At 38.5% G+C, this 26,138-nt stretch overlaps 1 protein-coding gene across 1 annotated transcript in view; it reads right to left on the bottom strand.

The window, feature by feature from the left end:
• The window catches only part of LOC140236265 (uncharacterized), a 46,776-nt gene extending 23,346 nt beyond the window's left edge, over positions 1-23,430 (bottom strand). Inside the window, 4 exon segments of the mRNA XM_072316225.1 lie at positions 3,372-3,554; positions 21,769-21,930; positions 22,809-22,886; positions 22,888-23,430. Coding sequence (XP_072172326.1) covers positions 3,372-3,554; positions 21,769-21,930; positions 22,809-22,886; positions 22,888-23,430 — 966 coding nt within the window.
• Between the last annotated feature and the right edge of the window lie 2,708 nt (positions 23,431-26,138).

A 26,138-nucleotide genomic window follows, 5' to 3' on the forward strand; every position in this document is an offset into this window, starting at 1 on the left:
TTGTACATTTGCTTTGATTTGTCATTGATATCTGTTATCGATATGACAACCAGTGAAATCATGGATTATCCTGATTAATCAAGTGATCAGTTACTGGGTCGAAAAAAGAAATAAGATGTACTCTGTTTTCAAATGAAGACTAAGAAGTGTCGAAAAAAAAAAAAGTCAGCTGACCCGGTGATTCAAATAAACTTTTGTAATTCATCCTGTTTGTCTAAATTTGTGCTCAGATGTTGATCAAATGCTAAAATCATTCAAAGATATAATGGGACATTAATACTAACAGGGCAGGACCTACTTAGACTTTTTTCGATTCCTACCCTTTAAAATCAGTTTGTACGAAAGGATTCTCAAAACAAAATAAAATAAATAGATGCTCATCATGTTGGCAATAAAGAGAGAAAGAGGCCAACCAACACAGTCCATTTTCTGGGTTCATATTCAACACACAGTTCGCAGTGACAACCATGTCTTGAATATGAATAGAGAAAAATAGATAGTGGGTTAGCGTTTGTGGAAGTGACCAAATTATCGCCGTCATGGCCATGTTAGAGGTTATGGACTTTTTTTTTTATACCTAGTATAGGTATGCATATATACCATGTATGCATGTTGTTCATTATTTCTATTATTACTATCATTATTATATCATTATTATCATTACTATTATTATAATTATTGCTGATACTACTGACAATATTACTTTGATGAACAGGATATGTACTCCAGCAAAATATTGTCACTGTTCCAATACTTGCTACATGTATTAAGACATAATACTAGTACACAATACTAGTACCTCTGCTTTACATAATGGTGTCATGATGCTCTCAAATATATTATCACCTAGCTGTGTGACTTGGCACTGCACTGAACTAAGCCTATACCCTACTCACTTGTATTCGACTCAGGTTCTTGTTATGCTGTATACATACATGTATAAATCAAACAATGTTAACATTTATTGTGCACATCCGGTTTGATATACGGGGTTGTAGATAACTGGGGTCGAGATCATATTTTGTCTATAGGAGACCTCGTCTACTGAATCGGTAGTCAATTTAAAAACATTAAATCGTATAACGGAATGAGGTTGATTTACAAAAGAGCGCATTGAGATACTTGACAAGTTTGGCGTGCGCTGTACTAAAACAAGTTGCACATGCAGATGTATTAAGTTCCCTGAAGATACTTGAAAACATTTCCAAGATATGAAGAAAAGAGTGAAAATTTAGCTTTTCACTTGACCTGTGGACTTTACACTTCATAACTTTCTCTAGAAAATTCTTTATGGCGTAATACATGTTTACTCTAGGTTTGGAGACAACACATTTGGCTCTTGCATAGATAATAACAGATGAGGAAATAGTGACATTATGAGCGTTAAAACTTGACCTTTGACATTCTATCTTTGATCTTTGACATTGAGCATTGGCACCCAATGAATAGTAGATAGGCACATCTTCGTCCAGTCATAGATACAGATGCCTAATTTCATTAGTATATCTCAAACGGTTCTCAAGTTATGATGTCCAAACACAATATTACAGACGGACGGACAACCCGAAAACATTATGCCTCCGGCCGCGGCTACACTTTGTGATGAAAGGATTAAAAAAACTGTTTTTAAATTTGAAGTATGTAGGATGGAACATAAATGCGTGAGAACAGTGCTTATGAAAATAATAGAGCATGTATTTAACTTTTGCATTCCAAGCCACGGATGTCAAGTTATCTTTTTTTTTACTAAGGTTTGATGAAAACAACATCTCCCCTCTGTCGTAATCCAGGATACCATTTTAGCAAAGAGAGCAGAAGAAGTACATAATTCACAAGGAGAGTATCGCTAACTTTATGGCTTAATGCATTTAAAGTGTGTGAATTTATATAACAATATCACATTGTGTCATGTTATCGATATGGTACATACCTGCCAACATTTCAAGATGAAATATCTTACTCGTGGATTGCAAAAATCTTATTTTATATGCAAACTGAAGTTAAAAGTCTTACTTTCGGTCAAATCTTCAGAAAATACACATGAAAGGTATATCTAGATATTTTTTAAAAATCTGATTTCTCAGACAGAAAATATAATTTTGCTATTTCTAACGTAAAAAATCTTACTGAATCTGATAAATTCTTGCTAGTTGGCAAGTATGTATGGCATACTCTCTAAAAAAATTCGAGTGAAAATATTCACTCTTAAAAGAGTGAATACAAAAAAGAGTGAATTTAGAGTGAAATTGGAGTGAATTTCGAGTGAAAATGTTCATTTTCACTCGTTTTTGAGTGACCTCAGGGATCACTCCAAAATCTTCGAGTGATCCCTGAGGTCACTCCAAAATGAGTGCAAATGAACATTTTCACTCGAAATTCACTCAATTTCACTCTAGATTCACTCTTTTTTGTATTCACTCTTTTAAGAGTGAATATTTTCACTCGATTTTTTTTTTTTAGAGAGTAGGGCAAGTGGACTCATGGGGACATTTCTGATCAGCTAATGATCTGTTGCTGGATCGAGAATACTATGATAGGTAGGCCTACCCTGTTTTCATGGTTTTCAAAATCAAATTTAAAGAACAAGGAGTGTACAGACCAAGCCATGTGACACTTGACTGAGTCATTAAATCAAGTTAGTTATACAACTCTCATTCCCCATGTGAGGTCTCCTCAAAGTTCATTTTCCTCTTTATTATGTTTCCTTAATGTTGTTGTCAGCGTTTTATAATCATTGTGCTGTGATACAAGGATCGATATGCATATAATAACATCTTTGAGGGTTGAATCAATAAGACTTCATCCACTTTTGGGGTCAAGAACAGTCTCATGTAAAGCATGCAAAATTCGCACACTGCAGTAAATACTCATGACTATATGGGGAAGAGAGAGGAGGATTAAGTTCATTTATTTTACTTTGTTTTATTTTGTGCAGCAGTAGAACCACAGGCTATCCCTCATTCTAGAAGCTAATAAATGCCACCGAGAGATCATTTCTTAACAAAAAAAAAATCTTTAGGGTCCAAGAAGGCCAAAACGGAATTATTAACAGATCTTGTCTTGTCGAAATCTCTCCCACGGAAGACAAGGAGGCCGTTTTCCTGTTATCCTTTAATTATGTTCAATTTCAATAAATCAACAAAGTAACAGAAGTGTCCTTACCGGTTCTTTCTTTCATAATGAATTGAAGGTTAAACATTGGGAATGACTACGGTTACACCCAATTTTAAGTATAGCACCGCACTGAAATGTCAATCTGCGAGAGAAAAAAAAATAATACTATCATGGAAGTCATACCCGTCTTGTGGTTAAATATTTTTGAAATGAATTGTACTATGATCCCAAAAGCATATAACTAACAGATTACATACCTGGCATGATGATGCTGAAGTAACGGCTGTTGAGAGGAAACTGTCAGGCAAGTAGGGGCATTTCAGACAGAAATTCGAAAGATGTGGCATAGCAAACACCCATCGGGCCAAGTCACCTCCCGATGATGATTGATGCCATAAATCGTGATGATCTTTGCCATAATACAACGTCAAATCTTGAATCTGTGAAAAAAAAAATCAAAATATTACAGAAAACAAATACAAGAAGAGAAATAATTATAATTCCCAGCAATATTAATGAGTTTGCTTGCATAGCACGATCGTCTGATCGTAATGGGTTTCAACTAAAATTATGACAAATCATTATCATAGGTATTGACATTGGTTTTCTGAGTCCTCCACACTGCACACGTCTGTACTTTGGGACAACTATTACGTACAGCAATATGGCTTATGATTGTCTTACCTTTGTGCATTAATCACTTACTTTACTTAAATAACATTGTGTATCGAATATATCTACTATTGACTGTATATTTTTGTGGGGGTTTTCTATCATCTGAATATGTCAAAATTTTTGCCAAATTTTCGGCAAATTCATGAATAAGCAAGCATTTAAACAGTCCACCTCCCTGGTTGTACAGAGCACTATACCTATGTTACCTGTTCCTCATCAGAAAGCTTCGATAAAGGTTCATGTTTAACTTGGTAAAATGAAAATCATGTCGCCATGACGATTTAACATAGACCTACACGTGTAATGCATGTATATGTATCTTGTCGACTTGGCATGTGGTCATTTATTTCGCCATAAGGACTTCTGGTTTTTTTTTTAAGAATTTCTACATGGTAAGATAAATACCTTTATGATATAATGTCGACATAATATGGACATCGATTTCTCTACGAAAAAAAAAAAAAGAAAAGTGTTTGTTATATCTCTCATTTTTCAAACCAGACCACATGAGGCCTTCTTTTTGCCGTACATAATATCCATTAATGCTGCATTTGTTTATTTAGTTGTTTGTTTGTTTTATTTACTAAATCTAATCACGGGATAAAATGCCCTCCATCAGCCAGGTGGGGCTGTTTTTCAGAGAGTAGAGTGTTACAGCAATAACAAAACAGAACAACAGTAAACTAGTCAATCAAAGCAAATTAATAACCAAAAAATAAAAACAACCATAACATAATGAAATGAATAACAACATACAGAAACACAATACTAAGAACAAAACAGAAGAGGAATATAGACATAACCACTAAACACAAACGTTACAAAAGATGGTGACACAAACAAGTTTACGTACAAGTAAGTTCAGACTAATTAGCTCAAACATAGTTATGAAATCCATATTATAACACATACGTTCTAACATTCTTTCAAAAGCTTTCAAATTACTTATTGAACTTTTCGGGGAGGTTGCTGAATATTTTCACACTGGAATAAATTAGATTTCATTAACTCGTTTTCAATATTGCCATGAAAATTTTGATTATTCTTATTATAAATCCTTCGTACTTTCTTTATATTGCTTGCTTTACACGATCCAAACTCTTGCTTCGTTTAATATCGTTAATACGGGTTATTTCTTTTTACACAATCACCATTTAAATGACCCTTCTTCCTCTCTCCAGTGATATTTTGCACACTTCAGAATATTTGTACTCTTCAAGGATTTCACTTCTAAAAAGGTAAAATCTTCCCGTCGTGTGTGTGTGTGTGTGTGTTTGTGTGTGTGTGTGTGGGAGGGGGGATGCGCCAGCCTTTAATTTTGTAAAGGCACCTCCCCTTTACCGAATTCCTCGATCCTTCCCTGTGACGCGTTATGACATTTCCAGTAAAATTGGGAACTTTTGACATTTGTGGTCGACATGTTAAGACATGTGGGTTTATCAGATTTTGACATTTGTGGTTGACGCCCACTCCCCTCCCAACAATCATTGTAAAATTGAGTTGTTTATGTATTGTAATTTCCATTAATGTGTATCGTTTGTGTTATCATCTGTGCTGTAAGTTCACTGAAATAAATGAGAAGTATTGATGAATATTCTAATGATATCGCTATTCTAGACGCTCTGCCCCCTCCCATACACACACATCCAAACACAGACACCCCTTATCCACATATGCTCTTTACACAAACAACACCCACTCAGCAAAACCAACCACACGCAACGGAATTGCTATGTAGCCCATACAGCTCATCATAACAGGTATGTGTAATTTTCTACAGTATTTCTGAATGCCAAAAATGCCAACATGCATTATGCGCCAGTGTCTATTTTGTATATATTGTACAATAATTAATGTTATTAATACTGACATTATCATTTTTAATGGAATTCTGTGTATTATTCTTCGTTATTTTTTTAAGGATCCTTTTAGAGGTTGTATTACCCAAAGCTTTAACTTAATAAAGGAAACAGCTGCAGGTTTTTACTTTCATAGTGATAATGGACCCATAAGTGCCATAGTGTAAGCTTGTGGAACCGGAAAATGTGCAAACGTCACGCCTGAAAATGAACAAACATTGCGAAGTAAATGATTTCACATTTGCACGATGTGTTGCCGGGAAAATAACAATGTGCATATCATTTACTTCATCGATATTGGTATAAAGATGGAACATAAACTTTATATCAAAACTGCGCATGAACCATTACCATTGATATTTTCTAGATAAATCCTTGACCGATTTCCACCAAGCTTGGCTGGAAGCATCAATGGTGAGGATATCAATTTGTTTGAATTATCCCATCCCTCTTGGGGTTGGAAGGGAGGGAGAGGGAGCCGAATTATATATATATATATATTTTTTTTTTTTTTTTTAAATCTTCTTCTCTATAACCAAAGAAGAAAGAGCTGGGTTCGTCCTTGCTATAAAGAAATTGATGAAAAAAAAAAGTTTCTTATGAAAGTCAAACTTAATGTCATTTCAAGGAATTCCGAGCATTAGGACTGGTGGCGAGGGGGGGGGGGGGGGAGAGAGAGCTTGGGGTGATTGATCAACATTTTTTTAGAACGTATTAAACTTCTCATGACTCGTAACTTTTGTACTATTGAGTCTAGAATGGAAATTTTGGTCTCTATACCTATGATTGTATGTGTAGGGAATCAAATAAAAAAAAAAAAAAAAACACACAATTGGTGCATGCATTCAATTCAGAATACCAACCAAATCCAAGATGGCTGCCACTTTCAAGTTTCCTTTTTTCCGCATCATGCCTCATAAGATTCAGTATGCTATTGGTAATAACAGTCTCTCCACCAATTTTATTTACTTGTATGAGGAATTGACTGCTAAACAAATAGACATCATGGGAGCATATCTTTTTTATTATTACATGAACAGTTGCTCTAAGAAATCCGTCCACAATGCATTAAAGTAACAGAATGGTTGACAAATTATCCAAATATACATATTTTTGTGGTCGCATTGAAAAATGTTGTAGTCTAGCAACTTCTGGCATGTAAACACAATCTGACATGTGCACCTCAGCTTTGTCTTAACACATTTGCACGGAGAGCAGGCATTTGGGCAGGTGCACTTCGCATCCAGGTGAAAAACATCCTTAGCGAGGAGTAGAATGGTCCAAATGGGAAGCAGCTTGCCGTCTTCTTTTTTCCATCCATGGTTCAATGGCCAGGTTGTTGGCAGGCATCAATAACATTAAGGCTGGCTTCCAACGACGCTTGAAAACTGGCCTAGCGCTCATAGACCTTTCATCAGCATACGGCACAGTGTGGAGACGAGGTCTCCTTTTGAAATTTTCTCAAATCCTGAATTGCCAGACTACTCTGCGCTGCTTGTCTTTGGTCTAAAATTCAGGGTCACTCTGGGTAAACAGACCAGCTCTGTGTTGGTTCTGTGTTGGTTCCATTCCTTTTCAACATATACATGAGTGACATGCCCACCACTTCATCCAGGAAATTTACTTATGCTGGTGACCTCGCCCTTACATCTCAAGGAAGGTCCTTGGATGACATCAGCCAAGTCCTAACCCAAGATCTGAAGACAATGGAGGAGTACTTCACCTTCTAGAGACTTAGTGCCAACCCTTCAAAGACTACCATTACTGCTTTCCATTTTAGTAACCATCTTGCCAAAGCTAAGCTGAAGGTTGCCTTCTGTGGCAAGCCTGGAAGCATAAGGAGTTTCCAAAGGACCTTGGAGTTATGTTAGACTGCACTCTCACTTACCAAGAACACATAAAGAGAGTTGCAGACAAGTTGAAATCATGGGTCAACATCATCAGGAAACTCGCAGGCAACACTTTGGGTTGAAAAGCCAGTACTCTCCGTACTGCAACACTGGCCCTCGCCTACTCAACTGCAGAGTACTGCTCGTCTTCGTTGGCCAAAAGCTGCCACACGAAATGAGTGCACTCAAGTCTACCCTCTTCACTGGCTACCTGTTTTGGCACACATCACTCCCCCCTTCCTACGCAGGATGGAAAGGATGGTAAGTGTCGCCAATGCCATCAATGCTGACCCTGACCTCCAAATCCACGACGACCTGAACAACTTGCCATCAATGCGCCTGAAATACCGCAGCCAGTCCAGATGTTCCTTCCATCACGCTGGAACACATTGACTCCAAAAGTGAATGGCGCAGATGCTGGTCTGATGCTGTCTCGAACACAACTCAAGTCACATGCAACACCATCACTGACCTGACTTTAAAGCCAGAGGGCTTCAACCTCCCTCAGAAACAGTGGCTCACCCTAAACCTCATCTGAAACCTCCATGCAAGGACATATGTGACAGTGCACCTCAAAACAAACAAAAAGTCGCCAGATATGAATTTTTAGTTAAGACCATATTCTGAAAGAGCAGATTTTAAGCTTTAAAATGATGTATAACTCAAATCAAATGAACTCTCCTAACCTATCTAAATATTGGAAAGAAAGCACAACCTCAGAAAAAGTGTGAACTGAGAAAAGAGACTCTGAAGTACAGTGTCTATTCAAGCGCTTAATCTTTACCAAACCGTGCTGGCTGTGCAATGAATGGGACAAAAAACAGGAAGTAAACCACTGGAGTAACAACAATGAAGGGATTATCAGATTAAACTGAAATTAGACATGCCTCATTAACACATTCTGTCCATAATTGATGCCAACTTTCAAAGCAGTAGCACTATCCTTTCAAAAGTCATTAGGGTTGAAAGTGAAGAGTGTGGACAAGGTTTTTCAGAAATGAAAAAGGGATTCTGAAGACACACCTAATCACACTATTCTATCAAAAATGTTCGAGATAAACTGCTAAAAAACACACTTTCCTGCCCGTTTTATGATACCAAATTTTAGCATAATGTAAAAGAAGACCTGCTCTTTCAGAAAATATGGAAAAGTCAAGTTCGGCTAGGTTGACCCATTTCACTTGTTTTCAGTCCTCACGCAAAATCAGTGTGTGCGACTTTATGTTCGTTTTGAGGTGCACGGTCACATATGTCACCGTCTACACAAATGGGGTTCTTGGCTAGCCTAGCGTGTGACTGCGGCCATCCTTTCCAAACTCTGTGCCACATTGTGGAAGACTGCCACCTGCCGAAGTTCCTAGCAGGGCTCAAAGAACTTATTCAAGCAAGTACGCGATGCTACCCTGAACTGGATCTGCAGCTTAGATATCAACCTATAAGTCTATAACCCCTCACCTACGACAGGAGAAAAGATAGACATGTGGGCTGTTACCCAGGCATTCGATTGAAAAACAATTCTCTTAGATGTGGATGGAGGAATTCACTCCACGTCCACAAGTCTTCTGTGAGAACAACTTTACTTGGACGAGGTCAACATCATTGTCTTCACGTGATTCAGTGAAGTAAAGGATTGTCAACAATACTTGCAAATTGTCCCATGGGAACGGCATTTCATGCATCAACATGCAGCGGGATCGCTTACCCTTGAACTTGAAGGAAGAAGTACTATCTGATCCAGTTTATGCAAGGAAAAGGGTCATGGCATGCACACTGTCGCACCCAGGTTTGTGGCTATACTGTTCAGGGAGATCATTTAGTTGTATTTCTCATTTTGAAGGAGATCCAGATTTATTTAGTCGGTTTCGACTAGAGCGTTGATGTGATGGAAATCACTTAGAAGGATTGCGACAACACTAGTGTCTCCAGTATACATCATTCCAAGTGATGAAGAATAGAGAGCATTGGGCAGATGTACTACGACGTGTGTCAATTTGCACTGATCTATCGATGAACCGTTTCCAGCATGGAGCACTTGATTGATTGACATGACATAGACACTCTGTCATCAGCAAAATGCTCTCCTATGATCTTACTGGACAAGAATGAGAATAAAGATCCTCCTTGTTGCTATCATTTGCTAGAAACTTTTGACATGACAATTTCCCGGAATTATTGCGGAACCAGATACTCGTCATGTGCCCTTTCCAAGTTATTCTCTTGTCCCTCCTTTGCTTGATACTGGTCCCAGACAATCTCTAATCTTGACAATCACTTCAAGTTGTGGCAAATACCTGGGCAGAACATCTTGTTTAAATCTGATGAAAAGTTGTTGCCTCGGACAGTTATACCAGGAAGTGAGCGTATCAGTGCTACACCGTCGATGATAATGATGTCGTAACAATCTGGTGCGAGTGGTTCCCTGCTGACATGAATGGCACTATCTTTTGTATCTTCTATGCCAACAAATCTAACTTGGTACAAGAGTTGAGCTACCTTTCGTATGACAATGTAGGTGGGTGTGGGGAAGATTCATAATGAAAAACTCTTCCCAATCCCCTCCGCGATAGTATAGTAGGAAAGGTCAGCTGCCTTTTTATGCAAGGTTGTACAATGCTTGGTCAACTACCAACACAGGGACTTGGTGTAGGTCGGGGTGCGCAGTTTTCTCTTTCACCCGTTTCACTCCATGTGAAATCATGGAGAGGCGGCCTTTTCATGGTAAAGTGGCAAGGAGGCTTCAATGTTTTGCTTTTTTTGGGGGGGGGGTACCTGGTTGTCCAACAGTGTTGAGCTGCATGGTAGGAAGACTATGACGCTGGAGTGTGTAACTGCAGTCATCCATGCCTGTTCGTGCTGTTTCTCCTCATCAAGCAAATTCGTTACTACTGCAAACGGTTGCGCATCTTTCATGGGAGGTTGGGTGACAAAATTTTGGCCCACTGGTGGTGCAAACATGTACGAACGAGGCAGGATGGGTTCACTGCTGCATGTTCCTGCTTTCTATGAGTTGATTCGTAAGCATTCTCTGTCCAACCCAGGCTTTTGTGATGAGTTAAACTGAAATATTAAGACGCCAGTTCCCTGGAAGGATGAGCTTTATTGCAGTACGTGGTGTGGGACTGTGATCCAGGTTATCCCGGACTGAAATTGTGAAAATGTCTTGATGCAATTTGTAGCACAGTCTATACAGGTTTTGTTCCTTGTTTAATCTGCAACAGCCAACGACAGCCTCTGCAAATCTAGATTCAGTGCTTAGGACTTTGTTGTGTGACACGCTGAGACTATACTTGTTAAGTAGTTCCACCAAGGAGGTTCGAGAGAATGGAGCCACATTGTCTTATTTTCTTTGAAACAATGTTTGTGAAAGAATTGACGAAATGAGAATCAAAATTACTCGACTGGACTTGCCACCAAGCTTACATGATAATCTATAAGGAACTATACTTGATCATTGTACCACGGAATGAAGCAGAAAATGATAAAATCTGCTTTCCTGGAGGACACAGTTTCAAACATTTTGCATGATATAGCTCTGATTTACACTTTTTCACATATTTCTGGACAGGATTGACTTTAGTTATATGATTATGTTTTATCATTAGGTGAAATTTCAGGTCTTTGATGATTTGATTGTCCATCTATTGAAAACTGACAGCTCATTATATAATTCAAGCCAGTTGGAACACCATGCTCTTGAACTTCCTTGGTTCTACAGTCCAGCTTCTTGCTCCTTGTTTGGGAAAGCAATCTGAGGAACAAAAACACTGGAAGAGGCAGCTCACATTTCAGATTCGCAGAAAGAGAAGTCATATTTAGCATGGCTTTCTGACTCACAGAGTATCTTCCGGAATTCTCTTTATGGCATTGATTTGGGTTTTGAGAGGAGTTGACGGAAGAAATACAGAGCTATGTTCTTTGGAACCTTTTGGGGAAAAAAAAATCATCAAACCTGAATGTGGTTTCTTCATCCCAAACAGCTTTATAGAGAATAAATGCTGCCATTAATAATATACGTACTGCCTCATCCACGTGGTGTTCGAGTTGCATCTGATATGACCTTTTTAGCATCTTTTAACAAATGATTTAAACTAGGTCTTTCCTCTGTCAAACTAGGGATGTGTTCTGGTATTCTTTCCTCTAGGCGTGTATGGTTGACAGTTTTCTTGATCACATATTTTTCTAATGTTTCAGTCATCATATCTGTCACATCAGGATTTGTACAACTTGTTGTCTCAGATAGATGAAAGCAGGTATACTTTATCACAATAGTCACGTGGGTGCGCTAGCAGTTCCAAGACCTTTCTTTGGAGTATAATGCCTCTGTAAAACATGGAGCTATTGACCCCCTATTCATCGGATGTGCTGAAAATGTATTTTAGGACATTTCTGGAAGATTTTGCTGTAATTCGTTCTTTATTATCATTTCCTTGTGATTATTTCATTTTTATCAAGTGTTTTGATTGTGAGATCATGTTGTTGCCAAATTTTTACCTCCACGAAATAATCCTTATTACTCTAAAATCTCGTTCTTCAAAATAATTCCCTTAATCGAAAAAAAGCTACGACTATAATTTTTAAATCTTTTTAAGATAATAAAGATACCACTACCTTTGGAATTGAATGATGTTCCTAGGTGTACTGAGTTTGTACTTAGCTCTCTTTTGTATCGTCATGTAGGGTAGCCATAATGTGTCCATTTTTATCGCGCATCTTCGTATCTTGTTATCTACTATCTTTGGTAGAAGTACAGATTTGCGGGCGCGCGCGCTCTGCAGTACTCGCGCGCTATCGGTAAAGGTACGGTAACAACGGTACGGTACGGTAAAAGTTGTGCCAACGGTAAGCCCTCTCTTTACTTGAGTATTTTCCCAGTAGTCATGTCAGCTTTGCAACGGTTTTCAAACGGTAATGCTTGAATGAAAGCAGATCGGTAAGACAATATTTTACCAGTAAGGAACGGTTTTCCCGGTAGAGCATTAAGTTACTTCATAGCGGTAGTGTAGGATACTGTACACATGAATGTATGCCATTTATACATGCATGAAATTTGCTATGTATGAATGACTGCAGATCTGACACCGTAACAGAACGCCTGATCACATTTATATAATCATATATAATAATATATATATTCACATATATATTCATATATTCATATAATCATATATTCATATATTTATATATTCATATATTCATAGTATGGACCTGTTGATCATTTGTGATTATTTGTAATTATTTGTAATTATACAGTTACAGACAAGCTTGATTTCACATAGACCATGTACAAAGTACAGCCGGGCCAAAGGCGGGGCCTAAGGCCGGACCCAAGGCCACGGGCCTTAGCCCAGAACCAGGGGCCCAGAGCCCAAGTGGGCGCAGGCCCGGGGGCCCAGGGGCCCAGGGGCTCACGGGGCCCAAGGCCGGGCCGAGGCCAGGAGCCTAACTTTAATGCACTTGTCAATGTAATGACGCACCCCACTACCCCCGGACATGGGTGCGTCATGGTCATTTTTTGACTGACCACACGGGGTTTTTGACGGACACCACAGTCACTTTTTTGACGGACAAAACGCTGCAAGTGACGAACACCACAGTCACTTTTTTGACGGACAACACGTTGAAAGTGACGAACACCACAGTCACTTTTTTGACGGACATCCTCGGTACATTTGACGCACCCCCGAAAATACTGAAACGATTTTTGCATACGTTTTATTCAAGCAATTTCATTTTCTTTTGGTTCGTAAACATAATTGTCAAAGTTTCGGCAAGTTTCCCTTACCCTGGCCCTGTAAGCACCGTACCGTCATTCACCGTACATCACGCTGCTGCATGCTACGATACCTAGTATTCCGTACATTTGTAGTGTGTATTCTGTGCATGCAATCCATACATGACAATCACATATGTGTGCAGATGCGATGTGTGTGCGCGGCCATTGCTAGTCCGGGGGATGCATACTGCAGCGCAGTATCGCGCGTCTCGTCGGGCTAATCCCGCGAGCAGAAAATGGCATGCGGCAGGCAGTTTCTTCTGCTGCCGCTTCTTTTACTGTCAAAAATTCGCCTTTGTCACCACAGAACATTATTTAGAAAATGTGAGGAGAAAGGGTGGCTTTTAAATTATTTGTTTGCCAGATTCTGGCAAGCATTTTCCCCTCTTATTCCAAAACGCTTCCCGACTTTCACTTGCCGCGGGAAAACGCTCACTGTAATTTCACTCGCGGTACGTGTATACGGTACTGGTAGCGTGCAAAAATGCGTGCAGTTTTCAATAGCAAGTGACGCACCCCTCGGTTCAGAATAATGCGTGTTATTTTCCATAGCCAAGTGACGTACCATGACGCACCCCTCGGTCAAAAATTTGACCGACAATGATGGGATTTTGACGCACCCCTCGGTCACAAATTTGACGGACCAAACGAGGAAATGACGCACCCATGTCCGGGGGTAGTGGGGCGAGTCATTACATTGACAAGTGCATAAGTGCTGGCTCAAGGCAGGGGGCCCAGCCAGGGCCCACCAGACTGAGACCACTAAGAGTACCAGTCATGACTTGCTGCGATAATGATGTGACAGGCCTGTGCATACACATATTATGTAAATACACTGTACAGGGCTGTGCATATTATGTAAATTTATACACTGTACACTAACTATACACAGCCCAGTCGCTGTATAAATCGCGACAGGGCTGTACCTGAGCAGCCCACAACACAGAGCAAACACAAAGCAAATTCTACGATTGCATTTAGTTTTGATACTTGACATCATTTTTTGTCACCTCAAATGCATCAAAGACAATCTTTATTAATGAGACTTCATACCGTACCTGTTTTCCTGGGGTTATTTGTGGGAATTCTGCGATCTGGGTACTATTCGCAAATCTAACAACATGTAAAAATATAAACTCCTGATCATGTAACGTGCATGTGTACATTTCTGTGTTCACTGCTGTATTCCATGAACATGAATTCAACAACTACTGTTATATCCTGTAATATGAGCTGCCAGGACAAAACTCACATACGCTCTGATTCTGTATAGTAATCACTTTCAAAGCAATGTATTGATACATTGCTTTGAAAGTGATTATTTCATTTTTTTATATACATTTTATCTCTAAATAATTGTATTTTTTAAGGAAAAAAAACTTTAAAAATGGAATTTATGTAAATTTATGCAAATTAAGCAAAAGACATTAATTGTTTTTATTTCTAAATGTGTCCAATAATCTCATTACCCTTGAAAATATCAGGTTCAGCACTTAAATCACTTCAAATGGGTGCGCTAGCAGTTCCAAGACCTTTCTTTGGAGTATAATGCCTCTGTAAAACATGGAGCTATTGACCCCCTATTCATTAGATGTGCTGAAAATGTATTTTAGGACATTTCTGGAAGATTTCGCTGTAATTCTTTCCTTATTATCATTTCCTTGTGATTATTTCATTTTTTTGTATACATTTTGTCTCTAAATAATTGTATTTTTTAAAGGAAAAAAGCTAAAAAATGGAATTTATGTAAATTTATGCAAATTAAGCAAAAGGCATTAATTGTTTTTATTTCTAAATGTGTCCAATAATCTCATTACCCTTGAAAATATCAGGTTCAGCACTTAAATCACTTCAAATGGAGAGTTTTATCCAATTTTTTGACAAAAGTCTAGAAGTTGGCGGCCATCTTGGATTTTGGCGGCCATTTTGAGTATTTCTCACTTGTGTACGGTGCTTGACACTCGAACCAAAATTGATCTATAGACAATTACCTTTAGAATGGTACCAAAAATTAAACTTTTACATCAACTTGAACTGAAAATCAAAAATAACACATGCAAGGCCCCCCACTACTAGAATAGATCTCTACTAGATCTAGATTTGTACAGTCTAGGTTACAGTCAGTCTAGACCAAAATAAATCTAAATCGGACGTCTGGACCTAGATCGATGTAGACTAGGTCTAGTTTTTATATCGTTTATTCTAGGCTACACGAGTCTACCGTGGCGCCTCAGGCTATACATGCACGATGCTCACAGAAAAAAAAAAAAATAGCCTAACGTTAGAACTGCAGAAGGTTTAAGCCCTACACGAGCCAGGACTCTTTGATTAGAAAAAAAAAAAAAATACATCTAGGCCTAGAACCAGTCTAGAATGAAATGACATCCGCTCTCTAGGCCTAGATCTATTCCTTCTGGATTGAACCTAACTTTAACGTCATGTAAATTTGTAATGTAACTTTTTTTTACTTGTAAGTTATGTAGCATGCAGCATGGGATCATGCATGCATTTTACGCAACCCAGTCTCACTAGGGTCTAGACACCGTCTAGATCCGATAAGAATTAAAATACAACTTATTCTTAACTGTCTCTATTTCGTCCATTTACCGTGGGTACCTATTTTTCACATGGACCCTAATCTATAGTATTGTCAACTCTGTAATTTTAAGACAGTATGGTATGGAGTAGATAATTGAACATTGACACTTCACTAGACTTAGGATTCTAAAAAGTGGTTAAGTTTTAGACTTCTTACTACAGGCCTGCCCTAGAGTAGGCCTATTCAAGTCGTAAACTAGATCTTTCTTTAGACTTTCTGAATACGGACCCTGAAAGTTCTGATTAACGTTAAGTCTAACATTAGAAAAGAGACGCAAGACTCAAACGTTACTGTCTAGACAAGTCTAAAGTAAAAGACTTAGACTTAGATCTAAGGGAGGGTGTAACATGTTACATAACCTGACGTTTATCCGATACAACACAAACAGATCTATTGTTTCTATTGCCTTTCGAAGAAACTTTCGGATTCGGAGCCTGAGGAATTTTGACAAGGGTCTAGGCCTAACAAAGTTGCTTCTCAACAAGTTATAGTACGGATAATGTTCATCATTGAGGTAGAATATGAAAGAATAAAGCTGATCGTTTATCACACGAAGCGAAGTAAACACAAATGTACGTGTATGCATTTGTGTTTACCTCGCTTCGTGTGACAAACATGCATTTGTATTAAATTGTAATTTTGTGTTTACTTCGCTTCGTGTGACAAACAATCAGCTTTATTCTTTCAATATTGAAATAGTTTTGAATAACTTACTCATTATCTGCAGATAAATTTTTCTTGAGGGGTAGGCTCACGAGTAATTTTCCCCACGACAACATTTTGTTTTATTCCAAGTACACACTCCCACTGTATGCGGACTAGCCGGGCCCTGTGCTGATTGCTGCACAGCATCAGTGCAGCTAGCTGCAAGCAGTGCCGTATATTAAGAGAGTCTGGCCAACTCGGTTTTCGGCTTAGGCGTTTTGAAGCCTGTGATTGGTCAAAAGCTGGGGTGGTATTCTGAGGTCGTAATTAAGTCTGTAATTAACTTCGTGATTAAGTCGTGAAGTTAATAGGCCCTTAATCATGGGCAAAATCGGTATTCTGAGGATGTAATTAAGGTATGATTAAGTCCCCTGTAATTATCTTAGGTCCCTCCCATCTAATTGTTATTCCATCCAATCAGACGCGTTGTTAGAAGCCAAAATGATGATTACACGCGCAGATAATCATGTCCTCAATGCGCGCTCCTGCACGCCCCCTGTAATTACAACCTAAGAGCTCCGTGCGCACACTCCAACCCCTCACCTACGCACGCGAAGATCTCGACCTCTTTGCTCTTCATAAAATGACAAAATTCCTCGAAGATCGGCTATATTTCTTTTTTTCTCTGAATTCTACGGATACCATGATAACAAGATTCAACCGCTCCTCGGTTACCGAAGACGGTAAGCATCGTTGTGGCAGAGAAAACACGATGGAATGCGTGATGTCGGAGTAGTTAATGACACTCTTTGGTATCATTAAGTTTTCCATTAACTTTCATACTTAATTACACCCTCAGAATACCGATTCGTAATTAACTCTGTGATTAAGTCCTCTCAGAGGTGCACGCGCATTGATACGCGCAAACGCGTAGGTCCTTCCCGCCAAAACGCTTGTTGCTATGGTAGTTAATATATCCCCTACTTAATCATGCTCTCAGAATACCAATTCGGTAATTAAGTGCTAATCAGACACTTAATAAGCTCTCAGAATACGGCCCCTGGTCCCGTGACCTACAGGCGCCATGTCGTTACCAAAGTCAATCACGCGGGCGCGAGCAGAGCTCATACGCAGTGCCCATTGTTCATTACGCGCTGCCACGCGCTAATATTGCTTGCCTTGGGGACTTCCCCTGAATATCAGTCATGGTGCAGTGGGGATATGTCATTGCCGTAAGGTTGTCAACTTTATTTAAGTATATAGAAGGTACAACACGAAAGATATTTTGATATCTTATAGCCATAAACTGAAGATTAGTCATGCCTTCCTGCGCAGCATGACGTTGCGCGAACCGACCTGGCTTTTAGTGTAATGATGCACCGCTTTCCGACAGATCCAAAACAAAGGAAAAAGCGGGAAATCAGAGTGCGACGGGAAAAATATATCCGATTTGTTTTCTTTGGATTCCTGGCGGTGTCTTTCAGACTATCCAAGTTTTGATTCACATTTGTATGTCTCCGCCATAACATACGAAAGTGTCGCCTGAGGCATTTGTTTTGGTCGTCCGTCCGTTCGTCTGTCCTTCATATCGCAATCAATATTGTGGACACCGTTTGAGGTAATGAAACTTGACATGTATGCTTGTGTGAGTGGACGAAGTTTTGTTTTTAGATTATAGGGCTTATAGGACCGTGAGTTTCTGGTGATTTTATTCTATTTATTTATTTATTTTTTTTTTTTTTTGGGGGGGGATATGGGAGGGGGGTAAGGGTCAAGGATCAATGTCAGGTAAAATGTAATATTAAAATTCTACTCTCTATTGTTGAAATACTATTACCCGGGCAGTTCCTAAATACCTTGGAAATTACCCAATTCACAAACTTAAAACCAAATATGGTACACGTATTTGCATGCCATCATTACTACACAATGACGTGTGATAGGGAAAGATTTTGGCCATGATGGTCAAAGGTAGGTGAAAATACTAAAATGAAAGAATTTTCTATATACTTTTAAAATAACCGTTGAAAGTATTGCCATGAAAATAGTAGTAAGTAAAAAGTAGTGAGAAGAAGTAAGCAAAAGTAAAAATGCTCAAATTCCTTAATACTTGCTCTCTTAAACAATAAAAGACATCCATTCATACCTAGTTCAAGGAAAGTAAACATTCGACGCATTAAATTCAGTGACAAATTTGCCATTTTTTCTGCCAATTATGTGAAACTGTCGTGTAACATTGTCAAGACGTACTCTACACCTGCTAAGAGAACAATGTAATATGGCGGAGGAATACCGGTCGCCATTAGGACATCTTTATTTGTGTGGGTTTTTTTTATTATTATTATTTGGTACAGATGTCACTGAGGATATCCCTCATATTATGTTATCCAGGTACAGTACTTGTGCTTTCGTTCAACATGTCTTTTTTAGATATTATTTTTAAACAATTTTAGATCATTTTACATATACCTTAATATCGGTGACGTCACTTTTTCATGTTGTACATTGTACATAGGTGTATTCCTTTTGAATTACATACTAATCGGCCTTCATGTCAGTTTCATACATATATGGGACTATGGTAATTGATGATTACAATGTATTTACGTGGGAAACAGTAATAACTGTGGAATTCGTCTATCCTCTGCACAGCTAGAATTGTAAATACATCATGTTGTTACACAATATTCTTGTTCCCTGGACAACTTGCTAAATACAATATACATAGCATACAGTCTAGTGAAAGTGTACGATACGACTTACTGTGAATTCTTCTTTTATTTTCACAGCAATAATTCTTCATTTTTTATATTCAGGAATTATGTCCTTTAGATAGCTTCCCTATCATTTATACTGTATACCTGTGTGCTTGTGTCTATTTGAATGTGTAAAAATGATTGATTGTTGGCTTTGTTCAACATGGATGGAATGAAAGAATGTCCCTCCCTCAACCTGCCCCCTTTCTCTCCCCCCCCCCCTCCCCTCTCTCTCTCTCTCTCTCTCTCTGGGCAAGAGAAAGAAAAGTCAAGCAACACCGTGCCTTTGGGACGCCTGCGCGTACACACTTAACCCTCCAAGCGCACACGCTAAAACCATAAGCGCACTGTACGCTGGGTAACGACATGGCGTCCAATTTATGAGTTGGCCAGACTCTCTTAATATACGGCACTGGCTGCAAGCTGTCAGTGTTGTGTTGTATTGTTAAATGTGCACTCGGTTAGTCTTAATCACACACTGTGTTTTATATTAGGATCACGATCTCATCAAAATATTTACTAATCAGTATTGTTTCGGTTAGATATTTTGAACATTATGTCTTTATTATTGAGCAAGTATATCTAAAGAAAGTAATTTACGTTCAAATTACAGAACAACCGGCAAAGTATTCAAATAAATAAATAACAGTGTCTGGTAATTAAGATTAGCTTTGTAGATACTGCGTTTTTCCTTGGGGAAATATTCATCATGTAGATACTGCGTTTTTCCTTGGGGAAAGTGCAAGTTAAGTGTAGATACTGCGTTTGGCAGTTACGGAAAAGTGGCTTTCTAAACATTTTTTCAAAAATCTGAATATGTCATATGAAGAAGGATTGCCCACTGACTATATTTATGCAAAAAAAGTGGAAATCGCCAAAAATGTTAGATACTGCGTTTTTCCTTGGGGGGGGGGGCAGTTGTGTGTGTGTGTCAGTGTGTATGTGTGTGTGTGTGTTTAAGGGCCAATAAGCCCGGTGGAGGGGAGGGGCATAGGCCTCAATATTTGAGATTGTAAAAAAAAAGAAGGAAAATCTTCTATATGGAACCAAAAGTGATGGGAATAATAAAACGCTATAGTGATTAGCACATTAATGAATGTCAAGTTTGGTATGGCGAATGCAGGGATGGGGGAGGGGGGGGGGCAGAAAAGACGGAATTTCCACAGTTTCAGCTACTTCTTGAAAATAGAGGAAATTAATTTTAGTGGTCGTTTACGGCAGGTGGGCGCTATAGACAGTGGTGGCGTTAAGAAAGGTTTTACTATAAAGCCAAACCTGTCTATAAAGCGGCCACTCCAAGGGAAAAAAGGGAAAAAAGTGGCCGTTATAAACAGGAGGCCGCTGTATAGGTTGTTTAACATCCCTTTCTCTAGAAGGGAATTGTTTTTGATGTTCGTAAAATGGCAGGTGACCGCTACAGACATAATTTATGGTCGCTAAGACAGATTTGACTGTAGCCCTACAGCAAAACCTGTCTATAACGACAACGGAGACAGAAAATATCTGTTTTAGACAGGTAGCCGCTATAGAAAAGACAGGTTCTTTATAATGCTTTTTCTTTTCGAAGGAATTATCTTTTAGTGCTTGTTATGGCAGGTGGCCGCTACAGACTGGTAGTCGCGAACAAAGGTTTTACTGTACAGTCAAACCTATCTTTAGCCGTCACTCAAGGGACATGCAAAAAAAAAAAAAAAAATGGTCGTCGTAGACAGGTGGCTGCTATGGACAGGAGGTTGCTCAGACAAGATAACTGTAAAGAAAAAAATGGTAATGGCTCATGCGTAGTTTTGATACAGAGTTTATCTTCAATCCATACATACACAGAATCAGTGAAGGGAGTGGTTCGCACATTTCCCGACAAAAGCCCTAGCGTGGCTTGGCAGCCTGGACATACCAAACCCGGCATATTTCCCGTTAAAGCAATTTTGAGGTTTGCAGATTTCCAGACAAAACGGTCACACATTTCTCGGCGTTTGCGCATTTCCCGGCTCCACAAGACGTGTACATATCATTACCTCTATACGACATTACGTTTTCAAATGTAGCCAAGGAGGTGCAACACGCGAGCTAGTACCTCCTTGATGTATTACATATACTTACCATTTTCTTTTTTTCCCCTTCATTTTTAGGCTATTATTTTATCCACAATAAAGCAGTGATTTCTCGACCGAAGTCTATTTATTTTGTTGTTTCTTGTCATTGTGTGTATAAGTGGGTTTCCTGACCAAAGCATGCTGCATCTTGTGCAAGACTGCTGTCCAGGTGACCTCGGGGGAATTTCAGACTCAACAGACGATGCCCTGTCAGCTGGACTTACTACGCATAATAACGATAAGGGGAAGTAATGGGAGTACCATGTAAAGTATGCATTGCCTCTTTGAAATACTAAATAACACACCATCAGATTCTATAGTCTGTACATTATAACGTACGTGGAACTATGGTGCTAAGTTCTTACCTCACAGTCCGAAAAATCTGCGCCGAGGATGTTGTAGAAGTCCACGTGAAATTGTGAGTCATATATGTGTACTGTCCTAAGTACACTCCTGGAACACATACCCTCTGCCAAGTCACGTGACACAGTTCTTCCGCATTTCACACTGTTTATTACCAATGATGGCTAATTGGAAGGAACATTAATCGACATGTAGTGAAAGGTAATAATCCACGGTGATGGTGGAAATGTACATGCAGTTGATAGGAGGTGGGAAACCCAGAGCAACTGATATAAGTTTGATAAAATCAATCATATCTTAATTTCATTAATCAGAGCTAATGAAAGAAAGAATGTTTACATAATTCAACTTGTTTTATTGTGACAAAGAGCTGAGGAGTGATACTGACGTGACTTCACCAACACTCATACTGTGAACCGTACATGTATTGTCTCGGTCTGGTACTCTACAGATCACGTTGGTAGTATGGCATATCCCTTCGATATAAAGCGTCTTTGGTAAAATCGTGATCGCACCTAAAAAGATTTTAACCAATAGCAGTTTTAAAACTGTAACTTGCAAGGGAACGTTCTTATTTTTGGAAAAAGTTGTACTTTTACCCCAGTGAAATCATATAGTGCTGCTTCGTATGACAAAGGTGGAAATTATTTCCTAATGTTGACTAAGTCAAACTTTTCGGAAAGGCCAGTGAAACACATTTACGTAGTTTGCCATCAACAGAAATCCCACGGTGGTTTAGAATGTTTCAATGTTTTAATTTATGTAGCGAATTTTGTTGCAACTTCATTGTCAGCGAAAACCTTTTTTTCGTATGATTACATAAAAGACTTTATGTTAGATTTTTTCCACAATTATGCATTTTAGGACTCCAGATCTTACACCCATAATAGCAAATATTAAGTTGAGGGGTTTGTATTTAATTACACACGGGCGCGCTCACCCACATACACACAAAGATGCATAGTCACGCTCAGAAATGCATTGTCATTATGTACTAGTTTTTCAGCACTGTTCAAATCGATATCCTAGCTTAATCACTCACCACTTGGTTAAAGCGCACCATGAAAGCGACTCCTGAATTTGTATGTTCTGGTGAATATGATGAGAGTTCGTACTTTTTTCAGTCGTTCTCCCACTGCTCTAGCGCCCTCCTCGGTCTGATATTCAAACTTAGAATTTGTCTGTTCATATCCTGCCACATCTGATGAGAGTTTGTACTCTTTCCATCGTTTTCCCACTGCTCTGGCGGCTTCTTCAGTATGACATTCAAACGCAACGTCGACGCAGAAATCACGGTATCGATGATCATCAGACGCCATTCGGTAAGCTTCAGGTGTATAATCCATCACGAAATGGGGCGCAGAGTCTATCAAGCCTTGGATGATATCAAGACCGAGTTCATTCCCTAAAGCTGAGACGAAGTAGAGTAGGTAGCGGAACTCCTGACATCGACTAAGAATTTCACTTTTCACCTTGTCGTACTGGGGGCGATCATTAGAAAATAGATTTTCAATATACGACGCTGCAATATATTCTTGGAACAACTTGTGGGGAAACGAAACCATTGATGAAACCAAGGATAAAAAGTTGGCATCGCGCCGACGCTCCCTTGGAATGACATCTGTTTCTGTAGTCAAAACACCCACGCTGCAGCATGTTTCCATGGCATCATGACAATCTTTGAATTGTTCTTCAGGGAATGAAAGATTCCTGTCCAATAAACCGTTAAATGCTATCTTACTTATGTCTTGAATTGCCCTATGAGCTTTCTTCAATTGCTGAACAACGTTCTGATTCTGAAGATTTCCACAAGTTTTTGATGCGAAGTGTTCTTTTAAGAAAGAGACCATGTCTCCAAAGATTTTCGAGAAAGTTTTCAATTCTTGCATTTTCTCTTGTTTCTCTTCACTGCAATCGTTCCACATAAGGCAAAGCATTGCACAGTAGATAAGAAATGGGGCCATGTTCGCCCGGATAACTTCATTTTCCTCCATAAAACTTATCAAACTTTCTGCACGATTAATCTTCCCTCGTATCTTAAAGTACCTCTCAATGTAATCTGATAAATTATCCGTGTTAAATCCTTCTACGTTAAGAAACGTGTAAGCGTCAGCAAGTTTCTTTTCCATCACAAACTCGTCTGTTCTCCATGGTCGTGTGGTCACAATTACTTTGCATGACTTATATTGCTCCATTCTTAGAATGTGAATGACCTCACTGCTGTCTTCTCCACTTAATTTTCCGTTATACTCGTCAAATCCATCAAAAATAATGATTATTCTTTTTGGATTTCTTGAAATATAGTCATCGATCTGGTACGATTTTGCTGGATTTGAATCGGAGAGATAGGCTTTTACAATACCACCAATACTTCCTTTGTTAGTGACATCTCGAAGAGGAATTAGAATCACCATGTCTAGATCCTGGAGAATCCTACCCTGGCACCAGTCCCAGGCAATTTTAGCGCAGAGTGTTGTTTTTCCGACACCCCCCTCACCCTGGATCAGAAGGCGCTTTGAAAGATGCCCATGTTCATCGTTGGTCATAAGATCGCCGTAAGTTATTGGTGTCTTAGTGATATCCTTGCTTGTTCGGTCAATTATACTCAAATTGGTATAAATGTCATCCAGTTCAACTCCTTCCTTGAACTTGAATGGATCCACCGTGACCTTGCGCCGTGACAAACAGTAATATTCTTTCAGCTCTTCCTGGCATTGCTGTACCTGTTCCTTTGTAAGCGACGATGATCCTTTTGAATAAATCAGTAAAAGATAAAGGGAAATGATATTCATTAGATATGAAAGTATGTAAGTACACACACACACCACTTTGATATATAAATATGTATGTATATTATATATATACATAGGCCTATATATATTATATATATATATATATATACACTCAGCAAAAAAAAAGTAGGTTCCCCCTAGCATTTGTGGATATATCTCCAAAAGTGTTCAACCGATTTTCATAATTCAAACGGAAAATGGATAAAGAATTTTGTTACTCATAACATGGAGTGGTTCAGAAGCTATTTGAAAGACAGAAAACAATTTGTTTGTATTAACAATGAAAAATCTTCTTTGCGCTCAGTTGATTGTGGAGTTCCACAAGGAAGTATACTAAGGCCGTTACTTCTTATTATCTACATCAATGATTTTCCAAAATCTTCAAATGTTCTTTCTTTTATATCATTTGCAGACGATTCTAATCTTTTCTTTTCTCATTCAAATCCTCATACATTAGTTGGTGTCATGAATATAGAATTGAACAAGATAATGCAATGGCTATTAAAGAGCAAATAGATTATCGCTTAATTTGCAGAAAACAAATGTGATGTTGTTTAGTAATACCCTTGATAAATTGTCACATGATATAATTTTTTAAAATGAAGTGATAAAACAGGTCTATTCTGTTAGATTTCTTGGTGTAACTGTAGACTGTAAGCTTTCTTGGAAACAGCATATAGATTGTATATGCCGCACTATTTCCAGTAACATAGGTGTAATTAATAAAGTAAAGTTTTGTTTTTCTGTAAAAAAGTTGCTAATGTTATATTCAACGTTAATTTTACCTTATTTAACGTATGAAATCATAGTATGGGGAAATACACATTCCACTTATTTGGATAGATTATTCTTGTTACAAAAAAAGCACTTCGAGTAATATGTAATACCTCCAAATATTCCCATACTGACGTATTATTTGTGGAGAATAAGGTTTTGAAAGTAAGGGATTTGTATTATTATTACCTTGGTCAATTTATGTACAGGTTTGTCTAATAATTCACTTCCTTTAGTTTTTCAAAATATGTTTAATAAGAATAAAAATATTCATAAATACACCACTCGTCAAACAGATGAATATCATTTGCCCCTTACCCGAAATCTATTTACAAAATCCACGTTTATCTACAGTGGCCCAAAACTTTGGAATTCCCTTGAGAAAAATATAAAAGATTACATTAGTTTGAAATCATTCTCTAGTAATTTAAAGAAATATTTTATTAGCTCATATGTACCCCATGACTAGCTTGACTGTTTGGAATTGTTGTTCTTATTTCTTCACCCTGCATCAAGAATGCTGACCTGCCCTTCGCTCTCTCTACTCCCCCTCTCCCCCTCCCTCCCTCTCTTTCCCTACTCTCTTTTGTGTGTGCACAATGTACAATGTATGTGGATGCATACATGTGTGTCTACGTTCTATGTCGATGTGTATGTGTATACATGTGAAAGCGTATACTTCATGTAACCATCCGATTCGATTGAATGAAAACTGTATACTTTCAATGATTAGCTTGTACGGTACATGTATCGTTGTATTGTGTTATAATGTCATATATAATTTATGTATTGTAGTAATGTAACGT

The sequence above is a fragment of the Diadema setosum genome, chromosome 12, assembly GCF_964275005.1.
Source record: "Diadema setosum chromosome 12, eeDiaSeto1, whole genome shotgun sequence".
Lineage (NCBI taxonomy): Eukaryota > Metazoa > Echinodermata > Echinoidea > Diadematoida > Diadematidae > Diadema > Diadema setosum.